Here is a 20747-nt window from a genome sequence, read left to right as displayed (position 1 = left end):
AATGTAACATGGAAGGTGTTAACAGCCCTAACCTTAGTGTCACAAAGTCACTAAGTACAGGTTTTCTCCAAGTAGCACAGATACACTGGATCTCTGCAGCTCACAGGACTTCCATCACATCTGTCCACTTATATAAACTATTCCTCCGAGGAAAGATAGCAGAGCTCAATCTCTGTAACAAATCTGGTGTTAATGATTTCATGTTAGCAAACGGGATGGGAATATTTCTACGTAGTTATGCAGAGACTGGGAGTGAGAGGTGCCCTTCAGAGAGAAATGTCAGCCAACTCATAAAAACTCTGTTTCAGTTTTTTAACCTTCACAAAGTGATTTTTATGTGAGACTGTAAAACGTTTTTTTTAAATAATGCCATTAATTATCCTTTAATGACTCTTTTTTTCCCCCGTAAAGCTGTAAATTATTCCATATTTACATGTTACAATGGAAATTCAGTCTTCGTTCACCTTGCCCTGTGCTCTGATAGCCTATGTGGCTAGGGTTAGGGTATTATTTACTACTTAAAGTATTTACTGATTTACTGTAGACCTCCATATTCATTACTCAACTCTAAAAATGCCATTTTCTAGATCAATATTGCATCAAAGTCTTTTTATATCAGAAAAAAGTGTCTGAATTAGCACATCTCACTGAGGAATCTAATTTACATGGATATTAAGCAAATGGTTAAAAAAAATGAGAATGGAAAGAGATGAGTATCACTTCACTCATTACCTAGTTACCTTGAAGTTTTGAGCTGACTTACATACGTTTCTGGGTTAGAGATTCTTCTACAATTATGGAAAATATATATGCCTTTTAGCCTGTAATTGGTAAAACAGGCTTATCTACACTGGGAACAGTCCAACTCTGCACCATGATCCTCCGTGCACTAAATCCAATGTGTGCCGCGTAAATGTAAGCATTCTGCACAATCCCAAGGTCTCACCGACGCTGAGCTGTGGGTCTTATCACAGCTGGAGATGAGAGTGGGTGTTCAGATTAGACTCTTCACAGGCTGCTCTGACAGACAAAGAATCTAATTCATGTTCTGAGCATTGATTTCTGTCCTCTGTGTTATGTGGAAGAAATCATTTTTTATTATCCATATAATTGTCTTCTCCAATGTTGCACTGATTGCTAACATGGAACACACTCACAAATCTTTTTTTTCTTACAGCCATTCTAGCTAAAATTAAATTAAAAGATTAATCATAGGATGTTTACAGCATGGACGACATGTACTGTAATACAAACAGAGGGAGGAGGCAGTGCTGGCAAAATCCTACATTCACATACAGTACAACTTCTTAACAACTTGGAAAAGAATAAGTGATTTAGCAAAAAAAATCAAATGTGCAAACAGACACACACACCTTAATTTACCCTCAAAACACATCTTCACATGAAAATTGTATGATTTACATAATGGGGACTTGCTTTTTGTCCCCGTAAGGAGAAAAGTCCCTTTAATGTGAGTGTGTGAACAAATTCAGCTCCAAACAACATGAGGACACACACAAGTATCAAGTATGTGGTTCAGGACATGGACCACACACACACACAGTGTTGTCTGTACTCCAAACTAAATGCTCATCTTATTGTGTCTGCCTGTATCATTTTGTACCGAGGGAACCTGGTTGAGTTTAGCTCTGAGCCAATCATCTGATGATGAAAGAAGTCTCAGCTCCTAAGGCCCGTCCATGACTTAGAGTGACACTCGATTACAGTAATGGTTTATTGCTGCATTCCAACAGCCTCGTCGTTTTTCCAATTATCTCTGGTGAGAATGCAGAGGTTGGAGTGTGCACACTGGCATTTGGGACTGAACAAAAGACAAAAAGATGCAACACATCTTTATTGTCTAAGGTAGAGAAGAACAAAACAAAGGAATATGTGGATTTCATGAATCGCTGTTGCAAGAATTCCACTATATAACAAAAAAGGGGAGATGGTGGGAGATAGAGGTAACAGAAAAATCATATGGATCACATTTTTTAATGTTAATATTATAATAATACTGTATATCAAAAAATCTATAGTGGACAACTGAATTTAATGGACTGTCACTCACCCGAGTAACACAGGACAGAAACTTGTGAGTTACCTGACTTTGAAGGCATTTCTTATCGGTTCAATAACGTATTACATCTCAGACTATTAAACTCCTAAAAGTATGAAGATGGTTCCCCCTCAGGTATCTAACTGAGCGAGGGGGGAAAATAACCGTTTTTCCCCTTCATACTTTTATTCTAGTCACGGCCCATTAGCCTGACCATTAGATAAAAAAAACATATCTGGAGTTTTTGTATCTGTGAATAAGATAAACACGGCCCCATTTCCACATTACATTCTCTAAAAATGAAAACCCTATTGGTAAAAACCTCACGTCACCAGAATCTCAGCCGCTGGAATACCAGGATCAGAAGAAAAGCCCATCATCCCCCTGCCTGTAGCTGTTAGTAATGAGTGTCACCTTCTCTGTAAGCCTCTTTCTCTGATATCCTCTTTGAAGAGCAGTTTGACTATTGGGTCTTGAAGGTGGGTGTTGTCCCATTCTTAAAAACATGAAAGCCGTCCACCTTATATTTTGAGGAGAGCTACTATTCTGTGTGAGATTTACATTTCCCTGGAAGGGAAAACAAAACATGGCATAATAACTTGCATAAAGAAAATATGACCACGGGCTTCCTACAGCCTTTCGGTTCAAGTCAGGTACAACTTTATATTTCAATTACATATAGAGCCAAAAGACATGCAAGTAAGTAAAACTGCTCACTCAGCCAGTCATGAGGTGTTTGTATTGTACTGTACCGTTAGACTGCAAACACTCAGGTGGAGATGAATTACACCACAGTGTAAAATGTGTAGCGCTACAGTGGCTGGACCACAACAGCAGGGGCAGCCCTGTAATCATGAATACCCCTGACTGACTGAGTGATGGTACTCCTACAGTACCACTACAGGGGAGTGAAGGAACACTTCCAAAGAATCGGTGTACAGTAAACTACTTCAATTGAATGTATTATTAATAGATAAATAAACAGACTTTTATTAGCAGTTATTTAGTTTAGTTATTTAGCAGTTAAGCAACTACTTATGGCAAGTAAACTAACTGATGGAGGCTGAGGAATAACAAAAGACAAACAACACTGACCAACTGGCACATGAATCAACAGTCATTAAATTTTAGTTGATGATTAATTGCCATACAAATAATTGCCGATTAAGAATTTAATTGTCTTTTTCTCATCATTTTATGCCACTATTATAGTATAAGCCTGAACATAGTTTAATAATACACATCTTATTACACAGGGTTCCTACGCAAGTATGGAAAGTATGGAAAAGTATGGAATTTGATTTTATACATTTCCAGGTCTTTAAAAGTATGGAAAATGGAAACTATTGTATGGAAATATATTTATTTTATTTATCTTATCTTGGTTTGGTCTTATCTGAAGTTATTTGGGTTAATTATTGTGTATGCACTATTGTATCTACTGTAGCTAAAATCTCCTGGAGATTATTTGGTTGCATAATGGCATACCCATTCAGAATAATGAAAACAAATGATAAATTGCATGCTTTTTTTTTATATTATGCACGTCTATTTACTTAAATATCACAAATTATTTGATTTTTTTTTTTACCGAGAAGTCTGGAAATTAGGGTCTGGAAAAAGTATGGAATTTGGAAATTTCAAATGTGTAGGAACCCTGATTACAGGATAAGAGCCATACTGTATATTGGCATTAAAGGAGACATATTATGCCCCCTTTCCACAAACTAAAATAGTTCCCAGGTGTCTTAAAAAGTCATGTCTGTGCCAAAACACCGGTCCCAGGTAAGGGTGGTATTATGCAAATTTGAATCCTTGTTACATCACTAGAAGACAACTGAGGGAACAGCTTTTTTGTCAGTTCACTCAATTTGGGAGCCAGAAGGCAAGACAAACACCCAAATATACTGTATGTTAAAGTGATATTTCCATAATATGTCCCCTTTCAACACTGGGACATATAAACAAAAACTGCATTTCTGTTTGCCTTTAGGATTTGCAACTAAATCCATGATGCTAAAGTCATTAGATGCTCATCAAAATGACATAATTAGGCAATTATGTATTTAATTGTGACCAACATTACCACTTATCCATATCAAACAAAGTTGGATATAGGGATCTGACTCTAATACATTCTGGAGTTGAAAGAGATAATTGTTTGGATTCTCCATCTATACATCCCTCTCAAGCGCTGGTCAGGTGTGATGGAGGCTATAGAGTACAGACAAGGGCCACTGAATGTAACCTTACTGGTGTGAGCCGTGTTCAAGGCATACTGATGAGTTTAGTGTCTCGGGGGAGTTCAGTGACAGACTGGCTAAAAGCCTGCTCCTGCTGTAATGCTGGAATAAACACATTTCCCTACTGGGACAAGGTCAGAGGCTGAGAATGAAGGTTGGAGTAATTATCATTTGTCAAAGCTTATCACCATTTCACATCGCACAACAAGTGACATCGTAGACCGGCTCCTATTAACAGGAGCCTCCAGTGAGAGGAAACCTGTTTGTGTCTCATATCCAAAGGCCAGTAAAGACCACAGTGACATTATCATCAGATATGTCACATATGTCTGTGACTCTCCTGTCAAATGGCAAGGACAGAGGTGATGTGAATACATAAGAACGGCTGCATGAATACTTACAGCTCCATATGATATTTATAAAGGTGGTCTACAGGCCAAATTGATGGATGGGAGAAACCAATACTTATAAATTAAAAATGAGTATCTGTTTTGCTGACACTATCCCCATGTGGAAATGTCAGTGGAATGAGAAAGTGGAAATATAGCGATAAAAAAACCATCTGAATATAACGTGAACGAGAGGATTCAAAGTTCAAGACAAAACAATGAAATCCAAACACAACTGTTTTTTTTTCTTAGAATATACATTGTAAGGAAGAATTACTTCCTAAAGCATTAACTCATAAGTCACACATCAAAGTGACAGTCAATTTTAATCCAAAGCAAGACACATGGTATACGAACTCATAATATTTTCCTTTTCCATTGAAAAAAGAAAACCGTGGAAAAGACACCAAGAAGCCAACAGAAGGCAGATTAAGCACAACAGTGCTCAAGCCTTCGCGCAGGATATGCATGGGCCTATAGGAATTATAGAAAATATGGCGCTTCATCCAAAATTCACTGGCTATGAAATATGCTTATATCGTCATTGTTGGAATGAAAGCACATGCAGCTGGATGTGTGCAGGACTGTGTTGTGCACATATGTTGCAACAGTAAAGGATAAGCTCCAAACAAAACAGGATGTGGATGCACTCCACCTGACGGTAGCTTTGAAGTATGTTATCATGTGGAAACAATTACAGTCTATAGAGAAAGCCAAGCAATTTGTCTTCATGAATTCTCCTATTCTTTGTTTTGACTTGATTGCCAGTCATTTTATAATAAAAAGCTAACGGATGTTTGAGTGAGTTATTAATTTGTCAAATCTGAAGCTACTGCACACCTCCAACGGTTTCTACTTAATTTACTGACAAAACTCGAGCAAAAGCATCAATCAAAGCATGTCTTCAGATTTGTTGTGAATGTTAATGCATTACACAGACCGATTTAGTTTTGCAGTAATGTGCTATCTGCAAGAGAGCCATGACTCATGTCTCATACCATTTGTTTCCCCACTCGAGGGTGATGATGGGTCGACAGCACAAAGATTAGAGGCAGGTAGTGATGAGGAGGCCGCAGGTTTACGGCTCTGACTGAAAGAAGCTGCCCACTGTGATCACGCCCATTTCATTATGGTCCTTATAAAATACGAAAGTCTGTAACCAACCAATAAATATGAAAATCACATGTTCAGCTAAATATATGCTTTTTCAAAAGAATCTTAAGATTGCATGCCATTACAGTAGAAAGTGGAGGGTACAGTACATGTGTGCTATGTAATTATGTTGTCTGGGCTTCACTGTTCAGATTTCTCAACAAATACCGGTATTAAATTATCATTTTTATTACTGATAGAATATAAATGACTTGGCGCAATTTGTCAGCATTTTCTGAGTTTACCATTTTCATTTGATTCAGTAACAGCGGTGTATGAAACATCCTCCCTTTCATTTTACAGTACACAAATTTAATAGTCCTCAATTTAATGCAATTGGACAGGTGCATCAAGTATTCAGAGATTTATTGTGTATTTTCCTTTTATTGTCAGTTTGACACCCACTTGGTTTGGCTTGACTGGGATATTTAGCCATCTGTACTGATACCGTGTAGAAGTATAAATAGTATTTGTATTGAAAACTAAACCTGACAGTTATAAACACATTTGGCCTAATTGCCCTAGAAGAATATCAACAGATGGTCTAACCCTAATCCTTACATAATAGTAAATTTATGCCAAAGGATATGTGAGAGAAATGCAGACTGCATTCAGTCATTTATTTTTTAACACAGCGCCAAAAGTAAGCAGTGAGCTTAAGTCAGCAATATGTGCCAGGACTGGAACGTGTTATATCATTGGCTTTCTGTTCACATTACACAACCGAATTTTGGGGTTTCAAAGTGTGTGTGCCTTGGGCTAATATCTGTTTTAAGCCCAAAAAGATAAACCGAGAGTCAGGCACATGAAAAATCAATAGCATATTTGGATCACGATCATCATGACTAAAATGCCTCAGCAGAGGGTCGAGTAAACACGGCTCAACTTGTGTCAGGTGTGCGCAAAGGTTAGGGGGGCTGGATACCATTTCCTCGAGGGTAAACAAAGTGTGATAGAGAATTCATGCCGATATCTTGCTGAAACGAAGGACAGATAAGAACCAATCAAACTGTGCAATGTAAAAAAAATGTGAGTTCATTATTCAAGTGGCTGAGGAAGGCGTGTCGCTGAGGGGCAAATCGTTGTCAGGTGGCCTGCAGTGTTCATTTGTCCAGCAGAAATAGGACGGCAAATCAGTATGTGAGAACAGATTGTGGTTGAATGCCACGCTGAAATGATACTGCAACGCCATGCCATTCACCCATGAGGCTTCATCAGCTCTATACCCACTAATGGAAAGTCCCTGGCCTTTGACCTCCGGTTAATTCACACCTTAATGTCACAGGAGAGCTGCTGAGGTCATTTGTAAGTTCATGTGTTAGAAATGCAGGCGTTGCCAGAGTCACGGGAACTCAAGTGTGAATTGGTGTGAAACCAAAAGGGACGTCAGTGTGTCACTGTAGGTAGTTGATTAGAGATTAAGGAAGGTTCAGCTGTCCTGCGATGAAACACAGGGACAATGATGAAGCTTCTGTTACAGCTCTACCATCCTGTTCAGTAATGATTTTGTTTTTCAAATATTATGTCCTTTTTAATCAATGATGAGAGGATGTTGTCCCCTGGAGGCAGAGTTCATTTTGTAGGCTATGTTGTGTCTTGTGAAAGATTTTTTTCGTTTTGGTTTTGAACCTTTTTAAGGTTGAAATGTGACGGACCCAGCAGTGCAGCCAAAAATGACTTCCTTCAAAAGTTTGTATTAATAAGTACTTATACAATAATCCCAAATGTTACTCAGCAAAAAAAATCTTGTAGATTTAGATTCCCACTTAATGAAAGGCATTGAAAACCTCTGAGGTGAACAGGGGCAAGAAGGTGATTTTTTGCTAAAAAGCTACAAAACCTGGATTTTCAGGACTATTATTTTAATGGATTTTCTGGTGTAGGGAAAGAACCTGTTATCCTATCCTTGTTTTTCCATTATTCTTCATGTTAATTCATGTTTTTGCATTATCGAGGAGAAGAAAAACACTGGAGATACTTGTGGACATTATTAATCTTATTCTATTCCCTTAAGTGTACGTTTGTGGAGCAGGTTGGAACAAGTGACAAGTGTCTGTGCAACAATAGATGTTTAGCGCTGCTAAAGGAGTCAAAGCTTTAAATTCAACATGTAACACCGAGTCAATACAAAATTACCCACTAATAGCATCTGCACCAACTGCACAGGCCAAATGCTGAAGGCAAAATGAAATGCACTTTAAATTGCAGCTCATATACCCGATTGCCGGATATTGGCCCTGCAGCAAACTAAGACTTTATTAAGGTCAAAAGAAAAATCAATGACTCCTCTCCAGACAGACAAAGACAATAAATCTTCTCCACAAAAAGCCAAAAAAAAACAACAACTGAGGATTCTATTGGACGTGTCTCTTGCACACCTCATATTACAGTAGCTCCAGTCAGGCTCCGTTTTGTTGTCCAAATTTAGATTTTCTGACTCCAGGAATAGTAACCACCAATTTTGAATGTCTCTTAAAAAAAACATTTTCTGTCTTATTGATCTTTAACAGCACTGACCTGGCCCAGCAGCTCAGGCAGTCCCAGCACTTGTCCTGTGAACACCCCCAAGCAGATCAGGATGGAGTTGAACTGGCCGATGGACCCTCGGATGTGTCTTGGCGAGATTTCTCCCAGGTACATGGGGAGGGCACTGAGAGCTATACCTGTCAGGACGGAAACAACGCTGTGAGATCATGTGCAAGCCACTCAATCGAATGCAGACGTTGAAGCACAGAAATAGAAGCCCAACACCTACACTGATGAGATGAAACCTCAAGCTACATTTTTGAGGGTTAGGGTTATGCTCCATTGCCATCCGTGGGGCATCACCATGGATACTTATACATATGACCTGAGCATCGAAAATGGTCAACAACACTAATAACGTGCACGTAAGTTACAGGTGCACACTAACACTTAAAGGGTGTCTGCGTGTCCCAGCGCATTGACTTGCAGGTGCACACCAACAGAGACCGAGAAATATAATAGCTACTTGTTAACTATTAGAACTCAGTCGCGGGCCGGATTGGAAGGTTCGGCGGGCCGGATTCGGCCCGCGGGCCGCCAGTTGATGATCACTGGTTTAGAGTCTACAGTCTATGGGTTTAGAAAATGTAAGCAAGGGATGGTGCTCTGCTCTGACTGTCAGTGTGAGTCACTGATTGCAACTGGGCATATTCAGAGTCAAGCACATGTAATGAGAGGTTGTTACCAAAACTGAGCTGTACCTCAGTATTAAGATGTCAAACTTCCTGTAAGGTTCACGCTCCATTTATTTCTCCCGAAAAAAATCTCCACTTTATGCAAAGTGACTTGGAAAACAAATGTGTTTTTTTTTCTTGCTTTCTCTCTTCTCTGCTGTGTGCTGACAGTTTATCTACTGTTTCGTCTCGTTAAAATGTGTGTCTGCAGGCAACAAAATACACAAATGACAGGGATATGTATGCAGTACTTGTGTGTATTTCAGATTGTCGTCATTAACTATTTTGAAATTAGAGCGCAGATAAAATTAGCATGATCTTTGACGCAGTGTTTAGCAATTCATATACATAAATGTATGTTTGATAGTTTGAAGACTGATCTGTTAAAGCTGTTGTGCAGTGTGCCGTGTTGTGATAAATACATTTATTTAAAAATAATGAGGTTTTGGGATCTTAACTAATGTGCATGGACGTTTAAGCTGCCACATGTTTGAATGCGGGTACTTTCCTATAAATTTAGACTAAATTTTGAACCAGTCCGATGTCTGTACTTTATTTATTTATTTATTTCTATAGTCAAGGTAGAAGACAACGCATTTTGTCACAGTGACCTTTCTATTCTGCTCGGTGATGCTTGAGTTAACAGAAACACTTACCAGAGTCAACTCCCATTATGAAGCGGCCGACGATGAGCATCTCAAATGATTTGGCCATCTCACCCAGGGAAAGCAGCAATGCAGCTATTATAGCAAAGCTGTTATTCACCAGCAAGGTTCCCTTTCTATAGTCAAAAGGAAAATATAGTTAGAAAGTGCTGCAAGAATACAAAACGTCTACTATATAAGCATATACTGTATAGTGGACATATTATACAACCTGTTATGCATTTCAACAAGATCCCTAGCAGAGGTCAGAGTGGTCACAGCGGCTTTAATGTAGAATCATTATGTATAACAATGTAGAATAATGTAGAAGAGTTCAAAGAGCACAAAGTAGAAAAATAAATCTGTTTCACTACATAAATAAATGTCAGCCCAGTAACATGGTTGCTTCAGAGAACCTGAACGGCCGGGCTGAATCTGGGCCTCCTCTCCTCACCAGACTAAAACTAATGGTGCCTTCAGGCACCACTCCCGAGCTCAGAGCACCAACATAATATTTCTAAATGTATTAATAGGATGCCCTCAAACAGCCAGCAAAGACAAGACTAATTCTATGGTCATAGTAACAATTTGTCACATTTCATATCAGAACATGAAGAACAACCTGCAAATAATGAGTAAAGAAATCAGTTTCAGTTCAATATCTACAGTTTCCCCTCAACAGCAACAACCTGTGGTGTTTGTGTTTGGCTTTCATACACTTTCATTGACTTGTAACCTTCAAACCTCACAAAAACATCCAGTATTCACTGAAGAGCTCTTAAGTCAACAAGTAAATATTGGTTTTGTCTTCAAACTAAAACGGTCAGTAATTGATTATAGGTATGATTGATTTACGATCAGTGTTGGGCTGATTAGTGGAAACCAAAACCTGTTCTTTCCTGTATCAATGAGATGGAGATTGATAAGAACAGTTGGAGGATTGTTGGGAAGCTTTGTAAGAAAGATCAATTTAAGGAACTCTTGGTGTTTGCTAAGATGTGATTGGTCCATTGGTGATGGATGAAATACAAATTAGTATTTGTTGGAGGACACAGAGGAGTTTTACTATCCAATGGTAAAGGTTGATGGAAACAGTATTTTTTTTCCCCAGCTGATTTTGGTGTCATTTGTAGCAGCACTTTTGTTGTCGGGCTGTTCTTCTCTTATCACACTTGAGATTGTCTCAAGAGCTGTCAGGTCTGAACTGAGTTGAATGCTTGTTCACTCAACCCTGTCAAAAGAAACACTTCAGTGTTTGTCACATCCACTCACAGACACAACAGCAGCAGCGTCATAATCTTCATTGTTTGCTTTAGTACAGAGATAAATGTGTGTTCTCAACTTCTCACTGTGAACAAATGTAACCCCTCTGACCTTCATAGAATCTGTATACAACAAAGAATGTCCCCCAGTTAAAATATTCAAACTTCTTAACTTAAAAAAAAAGAAAAGAAAAGAAAAACGCACATTTCCCTGAGCTTTGCTGGCAAACTTTTAATGAACCACTTGGTCACCCTTTGAAGTGATTCTCTTTTAGATTGCTCCATGTGCCCTCATCTACTAATATATATTCAACTCTTCTCCCTGACATCTGAATTTCAACCTTTCACATGCATTCTGCAAAAGCAGCAGCTGGCCCACAGATGTGGAGCAGAGGATGTGGAGGAAGAATGAATAATGGGTTTCAGCCTCATCATCAGAGAGAAGATCACCACCTGAGAAATCCAAGGTGAATCTTAAGGGCATCTTAATTTCCCTAAATGACACAGAATGAAAGCTTCGAAATTCTTTCTCTGCTCCGACAGTGACATCCTCATCATTAATGGATATTGGATTCGTTTGAACGTATATTATTTCAGAGCACTGAGGTCCCTGTGCTGTGGTGTGTCCCTGAGGGAGCAGCAGGACGTACGGCTTTGCAGTCCTGCACCAGTGCAGTAAAACAACACAGCTGAGCTGAAACTGGCTGCCAGACTGCATCTCACAGGGCAGAATATGTTGTCAAACCACCTCAATAGGTGACATATGGATGTCTGTAACTTTTCAACTCAAAAACAGAGATTACATTCGGCCATTTTTTAAAATAAAAATACAAGGCAACATGCAACTGTGTGGTCAGTGGGAGATCAAGGCCACAGTAGCTTTGCATCTGTGTCAACATTCATTACTGCTGGTACTTTATAGGACGAGCTGTGTCATTCAGAAAGCCTTCCAGTGAAGTGAGAGGTTTTACGGGAAAACAACTGATGAGTGTCACACTGGGTCCTCCACAGCAGCTGGCAAGACAAGTGAAGGGTAACTCCAGCTCTTCATACGTAATGAGCGCAACCCACCGACTGCTTCTGAGTGTCTGTAAGTGCACACTAAAGAGGAAAACATTGGTGAAGCCTCTACCTGCAGTTTTCCTCTCTGGTGAATCATGATTGACCACATCTGGAAACAGTTCAGCGTAACTATGTGAAAAAAAATACTCTGCTTTATTGTTCAACAGGCTGGAAGTGCACCTTCACTAACTAACTTCCTAATTAAAATTTTGATGAAGCCTTGTGCCCCGCCCACCAACGCTGCTGTGGAATATGACACATTTAAATATACTGCAATTTTTTTCCCCATAAATGCCTTTTAAATATTTTCCTGTTAAATAATTAATTATGTTAAATACTCATGACTGCACACAAGCATCATCAATCTAAGTTAAAGTAGGGGGCATGAGACATATCTTTAGACATTATTAATGTCTAGTTTAACAGAGAAAAACACAGCTAATCTGCCTCATTTGTCACAATTCGTATTTGTGCTCTCTTGTTCTCTGCTCTGGACCCAACATCCCCTCTGTTACTGTTCCCGCCTCAGCCTTGTTTATTTTGGCCACTGGCTCTCACTTTCCATCCATCCAAGCCATGTCCTCAGACTCTCTGCACTGTCAGATGTATCTGTTCAATGACCTGAGCTTCCCTCCCTGTTGACAATTGCCATTTTCCCTGCCAGTGCTTAAACCTGTCAGATTATCTGCCCATGTTCCTGTGTTTGTACCTGCTCGCTCCACATCACAACCTGTCTGTCACTGTCCACTTGTTTGTTCATCCAGCTGTTAGCGGTGCAGCCAAAAAAATAAAATGGTTTGGCCCAGTGCCGGTCGGGACACATTGGCCACTTTAACTCTGCAAAGAGTCACAGTTCATTTACAGTTCAAATAGCTGCCACAAGAGGGTCAGCCATGGTCCAGGATGATGCCATGCCTCAGCCACTACTCATACACAGCCACCTCTGGCCTTACACCCGTCTGAGCTCCAGCTTCAGTGCCAGATCTGAGCCTAAATTAAACCTTAATCAAGCCAAATGGGCCACGACAAGAGGCAAGGAGAAAGAACATAAAACGTCTAGAAGATTTACTACAGTAGATGATCTGAGTAAGTCATTTAAAAATTTTTAAATCAAAACCTTGATCTCTATCCACATCCAACAGCACCTATAAAACTAATATTCAGCCAGGCAGCTGAATCAAAACCTGTCTGACTGTGTTGTGTATTTGAGGGATGTCGTTTTAAACCCAATTACAAAATTCCCCTGAGAAGAGTTAATATGTCTTCTCCTGTTCTGTGCAGTGGCAAGTTTCCATGTACAGCACAAGTAACGTCCTCCATTTCTTGCTGAGGTGACAGTCGCAGACAGTGAATTAAAGAGACAGTCAGAGAAAGAAGAGAGGAAGTGTAGAAGGTAATAAAAGAAGGTGAGAACTTGGAGCCTGACAAGGAAAGAAGAGGGAGCATTGTACTTCCAGCCAGGCAGCGAAAAAAAAAACTCACAATGTGTAGTATTTCAGTTTGAACTACAACAGGAAAAATTGCAGTGTCTTGCCTAGTTTTGTGTGGCCATGAGGGTCAATTTAACCTCTGGACCTCTCTATTTGCTGACTCATGCTTCAGATTCAGTGCAGAAAAATAATGGATTATATTTTTTTTGCAACTATAATGTAATATTTCCAGAAAATTATTTCTGCTGCCAATTCAAGAGATGAAAACTATTAATACATATTAGTTAATAATACATTTCTAAATGTATTCTGATCCAGTATAAAATGGGAATAAAGTGATTTATTTAAATTGTCCATCTTAATCCTCTTTATTTCCAAATGTATTTTAGCTGCAGTACATTGGTTCATGACTACATTTTTCAAATCAGTTGATCAATTTCACAGGTTCTTTATCCTACACATTTTGATCCAGTACTGTCAACTGAAGCAGAGGCACACACTAGCATTCATGCTCCAGCTAAAAGTGCAGCTTTGTTAAGTCTAAAGCCTGTGTGAAACCCCAAGTTTTCTGGCTGAATCCATCATCTCATTTCACGATATGGGTCCAGGGCCAGCACTCTGCAGAGATGCATGTTATCATTATGAGCACATATGAAGCAGCTCACCTTCCAAGCACTTTGATGATAAAAGAGACGGACAGTGCGCCGAAAAGCCCTCCGATGGCAAATATGGACACTGTGATGGACCAGAGGAGGGTGGCTGTCTCTGCTCCAATGGGCTCCCCATATCTCTCGATCCATGTCTTATTATAGAAAGCTTTAATGTACTGCAAAACAAGAGAGGCATAGGAGAGAGTCACGTTTAAAATGCATCATATTTTCAAGATTCTCAAGGGTAAAAAATTAACACTGAAATTCAAAAACAACCATCATATAAATAAGAATGTATATAAAGAGTGAGTTTCAATCAGCTCAATTGATCACAGGTGGATCCAATTAAGGTGAAGCAGCATCATTTCAAAGGTGATCAGGAGCACCTGTGCTGAATTTCATTTTTCATAATAAGTGTCTTAATACTTATAAGTTTATTAGGTTTTTCCCTTTTAACGGATGAGGAAATTATAAAGTCTTTTTCATTTTTTGAGTGTGGATTGAAGAGAGAAAATGTTTGTTTTTATTTAAGGCTGCAACATCACACAATGTGCAAAAAACACTGTAAGGGGTGTGAACACTCTCTTAATGGACCGTACTTAACTGCAGACACTCACAAAGTAAAAATACAGCCAGTCAAACCCAGAGAGCAAAGTGTGTGACTGGGTTAAGAAAATGAATTGATTGAAGTACATCCTCTAATGAGTCAATGAATACTGTGTTTGAAATTCCCATCAAATGTTTCAAAGCACTCAAGCTTTGATTGAAGTGTCCTTATAGATTAATGTGTGAGTCCAAAAGCATTAAAAATAAAATTACCTTGTTTTTTTTTATATTGCTTTGTTTTTTTTGTTGTCTTGCATTTTTAATGACACTTGCTGTCTCACGATTATGAAATGAAAATCTGTTGAATTATTATACATCAAAAGAGCATTTAAAATAGTATCCATGTAGTGATAAAAGCCTGAGCCACTGTGTTGACATGCTCCTGATGGAGCTAAAAGCAGAGCTGGCACTCATAGCAAAGTAATTTTCTTTGTCTTCTGTGGCTCAGGAGTGATATGGCTGTCCTTGACAACGTCAGAGAAAATAGCTGCAAGTGGAAGAGTTTTTTTTGTTGTATTAGATTGAAAAGTTGCCTTTCGTGTGACGCTAAAGTGATGGCAGAGCTCTGAAAAGACAAATATCTCCTTCCTTTATTGGAGAAAAAAAAGAAACGGTGGGTCACAGGTTACACTAGTTTCTAAAGATTTTTCATCACCAAGCTCAAACAGCTCACACCAACAAAACACCAAGCTCAGTTAGTCATGGGTTCACCTACCCCTCTTCTTCCCTGCACTAAAGCAATCCTCCACAATCGTGGAAATCGGTTAAACATGCACTACAGTAACTTGAAATAGTAGCCTATTACACTGCTACTCCTTAAACACATTTTGTTACTTCTCTTTTTTTATATGATAGTCTATAATGCCAAGCTAAAAACAGTGCAATATCTGTTTTTTATGTATGTAAATGTACAATTATATATCTGTGTAATAACTTAAAACAGACCTTATCAATGACCCACAACCAAGACAAAAATGCTGAACTGTGTTGTTTTTTGGGTTCTACCCATAGACTGTAAAGGTTCTACCTTGCTCCAGTAGCCTACCACGGCCAGCTACAGATGATGCAGCTATCAGACCTATTAAGAATAGCCTATCACCTAACTACATGCCTCGACTGCATTTGCAACAGGCTGTTTCTCATCGAATTTCACTAAATCTGCTTGGATGCATTTTGCATGAATTAGCTACAAAAGTGTGTGACTTATGTCGACCCCTAGATGAATTCTACGTAATTACAAAAACACTACCGGCGCATACACGCCCTTTACGGCAGTAAAGGCTGCACTCCATGGATCTATAAGAATACATCCATGATGCAGTCATACACCTATGGCGAAGGAGGATAATCACCTACCAATGCTGAACGTGGCTGCGGTCACTCATAGGCGAATATCAGTGGCACTGGCGGTGTCCCAGCACCGTGATTCGTCGGCCTAGGTCTAAACAGTTCAGACCGCCGCCTAGCTTCCTCGAGTTATTCATGTTTAGCCCCTCTAGCTGGACCTCAGCATCCGTGTTGCTCTGGTACAGCAAGGTTTCCATGAGGACGCAGTTCCTCGTGCGGCCACGATCTCTGGCCCAGCGCGCGCACGTCGCGGGCTGTTTTCGTAACAGGAAACGTCGCGCAAAGGTTTTTATTTATTTATTTTTTAATCTGTTAAAAAAACGGACTAATATAAATATACATACCATGTTTTTGTCGTGTTTGATTAGTGAATTTACGGTTATGAATATGACCTTTGGCTAAAAATAATATTAAGTGAATCATATAATATCATCAATGTAGCCTAATTGTGGGGGATGGGACTAAAAAGAAAGCAAACAATAGGCTACATTTTGATCATCCAGAGCAAAGTTGTTGTTGTTGTTGTTTAAAGGATCAAGTCCAAGTGAAGTCACAAGTCATTGGTAGCCTATGCCATGCCATGTCCATCTCCCTGACCTGCAGAACTGAAAGAGTGTTATATAACACTTCTTAAAATGTTTTTGTGTTCATCTTTCTTTCTTTTTTGTGTCATTGTCGTGTGAGCTACTGATTTGAATTTCCCTCCTAGGGATGATCTCTATTCTCTATTCTATTCTATGCGCTGCAGTCTGCACCGATTACCATGGTATTGGTCTGCGTTCAAGACAACTCGCAACTCGGAAGAAACTCAGAGTTAAAAAATTAATTGGACAGCTTCAAACCATGATCCATAGTTCAAACTTGGAAATTACAGTACGGAAATTCGGGAATCATGCTGCTGGTTTGCTGCTTGCATGCAGCATACAACCTGAGTTAGCCTTGTAAGCTGTGGCAAGTTTTTGGTTTAAATTAAGTCAGTCTTTATTTCTGACAGTGCAGTGGCATTACATTGAGCTCTGAGTAAAAATAAAACTGTCCTAACTCTATAAAGCAGTCTAAATATCTACTAGGCCTATCTAATCATGCCCAGGCAGGTTTCTCATTCGCATGACATTTAAGAAACCAGACCATTGGCTCTTAATGGCATGATATTTAAACGTTTATGGTGCCTGCTTTTTCTGTGGTTAACCCTATATTTTACGATATGTAGGGTGTATAAGGTCAGTTCCTTAATGAACCTTAAATGCTGCAGCAGGTGGCAAACATAAAAGAAGATGGAAGCAGCTCGTAGGTTTATTTTTTTAATTTAGTAAGAACAGGAGGCGGTGGACGCCTGCAGCGCTGGGAGAGGAGTCAGCGCGAGCTTAATGATCAGGCCGTGCTCCTGCTGAGCAGAAGCTATGAAGGAGGATAAGCAACATACACGAGATAATGCACATAATGTGGAACTACTGCATTAATGAGAGAAAACTCACATTTCCCTGGCTGTTGATTAGCAATTGAGTTAATTTTGTGCAAACAATATGTAGAAAAAAGAAGCCTATAAGCAATTAAAGGCTATGCTTCTATTGATAGCACACAAAATCAAATTACCGTAATGCAGGTTTGGTTTTGTGATCATGGTGGAAAGTGCTTTGCAGGAAAGTTTCATCATAGTTTGAGAAATTATAGCTTTGTGAAGTTTTAACATCTTGTTCTGTGAGAAAGTTGTTACTAAGAAATTTGGGGGACATCTGAGAGGTCATTCACTAAAGTAATCCCCTAAACCACTTGGGCACTGCTACATCAGGTGCAACAGAAATGATTGTGTTATTTCTAAATTAAGAGCTAATCACCAGCCCCTTATTAGAAACATTAAAAGACTAGGCTACAACATCAGGGCCCAAAGAGAATGGACATTCTCAGTGAGGACGCTGGGGACACATGAATTGGTTCTTTATGACTGTGACCACAAGCAGGGGTTTAATGGCGACTTCTTTTTTCTCTCATGCACCTGCTCCTGATGATGGGTTGAGGGCAAATTGGAGATGATGGTCTTTACAGTAATGAGAAAATGTATGGTTGTTTCCTCAGCAGCACTGCATTAACCAGCAGTGGCTCTTTCTTTCTGAATTCACCCTACCAATCACCACCACTAACAATATGTTGTCTAGTTTCCTTAACTCACAAACCCCAATCGATCAGTTTCTTATCCATCACATGAAAGCAGCTGACATCATAACATGTTGTAAACCAAACATGTGTCATTCAGAATCCCCTCCCTCTTTCGTTACAGCAGGTCATGTTACTGTGACAACACACATTAAACACTGACTTATATGAGCTTGTACCTAAATCATTAAACTATAAAACCTCCTAATGTCACATATTTAGGAAGAACAGTAGAATGACTCTTTTTCTTGAAAACCCTTGTGCTAATTATTTGAGGTGGTAGGAATTCAATCTCCATTTGACACTACTTGGACCTGATGTTTTCACTCCAGAAGAGAGCAGTTTTGGGTTTCTTATGTGAGAAGTTGGTCCAATTTTCTTGTTTTCATTTATGATTTTTTATCTGAAATCTGCTTTATTTTCATTTTGATCCCTTAAAAAAAACAATCAGAGAAAATTAGCCTGAGGGCTGGGATATAAAACTGCACTAAGAGTTTTTAAACCTCAATAAATTTTCTTTTAGCGGCAGAAAAGTTTGGGGCCGTTTTGCTGAATGGAAAACATTGAAACGTGTCTTTTCCTTGTTTAAATTTAATTGTTGCAAATTAAGCATGGAGGATCTAATGTTCTTATGTTTTACACAAAATGCTTTTTTTTGTATTGTAGTTCTTTCCTTTTGTTCAACTAGACTCAATTACCAAATAATGTATCAATCTGAATTTCAGACAGAAAAAGTGAGCTGAATAAGGCTCAGTCTTTTTCAGTGAACTATCTGTATTTCTATACTTGTATTGGTAACTGCAGAGCTAAGAGTCATACAGCTTGAATACTAATTAAATGACCTATGGGGGCATCTAATTACCTCTAAACAAACATGGGGCCAGAATGAGAAATGTGACCTGAAAATGCTTTCCTTCATCCGAAAGTGCCACCACTCTGCAACTGCACCGGTGCATGAAAGCTTTTTAAAACTGCAATTTCATTTTCATCAGTTAAAGATTCAGACTGTGAAAATATATACCTAGTCCAGGAGATATCAAATATATATAATTGTCTTCCAGCTGATGTCTTTCATTTTTTCTTTTTGACATAATACCTCAATATACCCAGTAAACACATATTCACTTTCACTTAATTACATTTACCTCAATCTGAAACTACAGATACGGTCACATTAAACAATAAAAAGTTAATCAGACTCCAGCAGCTCCACTATTTGCACACAATAATAACTTTTGGAGGTGATTATGATGCCGCTTTTGAGATTAAAAGTTCCCCTCTGCGTTTGTATGCACGTGGGATTAAAGTATCATTAAACGACAATGTGTTACCCTGCACAGTCCAATATCAGATCACTCTGTGGGGTCTGCATCTGGGTTTGGCCTTAAAGCAACCCGAAGCTAAACAGCAGGTCTTCATATTGCCACTTGAGGTTGGCTCCAAAAACGAGTCAATCCCCATTGACTCAAATTCCCGACTTTACATGAGAAACAAACATATTAGCCTGGTACAACAAAAAGTTATAGTCCCCACAGATGGTTTCCTCCTTCTGGACAAACTGTATGGGGAGTGAACTCTATAAATTTCATAGAGGCTTCAAGTTGCTTTGGTTTGTGAAGCTATTGACCATAACCTTGTCACAAACCAGCATGCACCGAACACTGGTGCTCCACGATTCAAAACTAATCTTAAGAAACCTATAGGTGATGGTCATGGAGGCTACATCTTTATTTACAGTCTAAGGATTTAGCATAACTATGCCATGTGTCTATAAACTCAGGTGTGTGCATTTTGGACAATGAAATGGACAGGGTTGATGAATCGGTCTCTGCAGCACCAAACTTTCACTTATTACAGTATAACTTTTATTTACAGTAAACCTGGTTCTGAAACACCACCTAACGTGACTTTTTATCTATTTCTTGCAGCGTTAAGCAAGGCAGCCTAACAGTGTGACTCACCAGAGCAGGAGCGTTGACCACGGAGAGGTTGTAGCCGTAAAGGAAAGATGACCCCAGGGCACCAAAGAAGGCTGCACTCAACAGACAGGCTGTGACCGGCTGCTGCTGATAGAGAGCAGAACACATAGGTTAATACTGGTCATAGAAACACACCCACGTTACTGTAGAGGCCTCATCAGCGGCAGTCACATTACTGCTGATCGACATCAAGGTCAGACCAAAACCGAGGGGAATTCAGCAGAGGACGTTTCACATAGGTCCGGGTATCTAGGCCAGGAAACTGGGTTACTCCCTTCACTTTTGCCCTTCTTCTCTCTGCTACTACTTAAACAACAAATACTGACAACGCAGTGACAGGTTTGCGGTGGCATTTACTCGCTCTGTGTGATATGTGGTGGTGAGAGCATGGAGCACCGGCAGACCAAAGGTGGAAAATGATAAAAGCAGCCGTTAACCAAGGTCTTGCAGTGGAGCATGAACAGCACACTATAAATGTACAGTACACTAAGAGCTATTAAAATTCATATGCTAAGGAAACAACTGATGTGTTTCAAAAGGGGTGATTGGAATTGCAAAGACATAGGGGTTATT

General features: G+C 39.3%; 1 protein-coding gene across 7 annotated transcripts in view; it reads right to left on the bottom strand.

The window, feature by feature from the left end:
- Positions 1–20747, bottom strand: part of slc2a9l2 (solute carrier family 2 member 9, like 2) — a 117889-nt gene that overhangs the window by 68874 nt on the left and 28268 nt on the right. For 3 of the 7 annotated variants that reach the window (XM_085776100.1, XM_085776099.1, XM_085776101.1), the window contains 4 exons: positions 20157–20258; positions 14107–14267; positions 9700–9824; positions 8361–8506 (listed from right to left, as the gene is read on the bottom strand). In XM_085776100.1, the coding sequence (XP_085632226.1) occupies positions 8361–8506; positions 9700–9824; positions 14107–14267; positions 20157–20258 (534 nt within the window). Of the gene's footprint in view, positions 1–8360; positions 8507–9699; positions 9825–14106; positions 14268–20156; positions 20262–20747 lie in introns of all 7 variants that reach the window. The other 4 variants (XM_085776097.1, XM_085776098.1, XM_085776102.1 and 1 more) reach the window with 2 other exon arrangements.

This window comes from Trachurus japonicus, chromosome 5, assembly GCF_045865225.1.
Source record: "Trachurus japonicus isolate A0001 chromosome 5, Traja_1.0".
NCBI classification, from domain to species: Eukaryota; Metazoa; Chordata; class Actinopteri; order Carangiformes; family Carangidae; genus Trachurus; species Trachurus japonicus.
The sequence above is the reverse complement of the archived record's forward strand: the minus strand, read 5'-3'. Positions and strand labels throughout refer to the sequence as shown.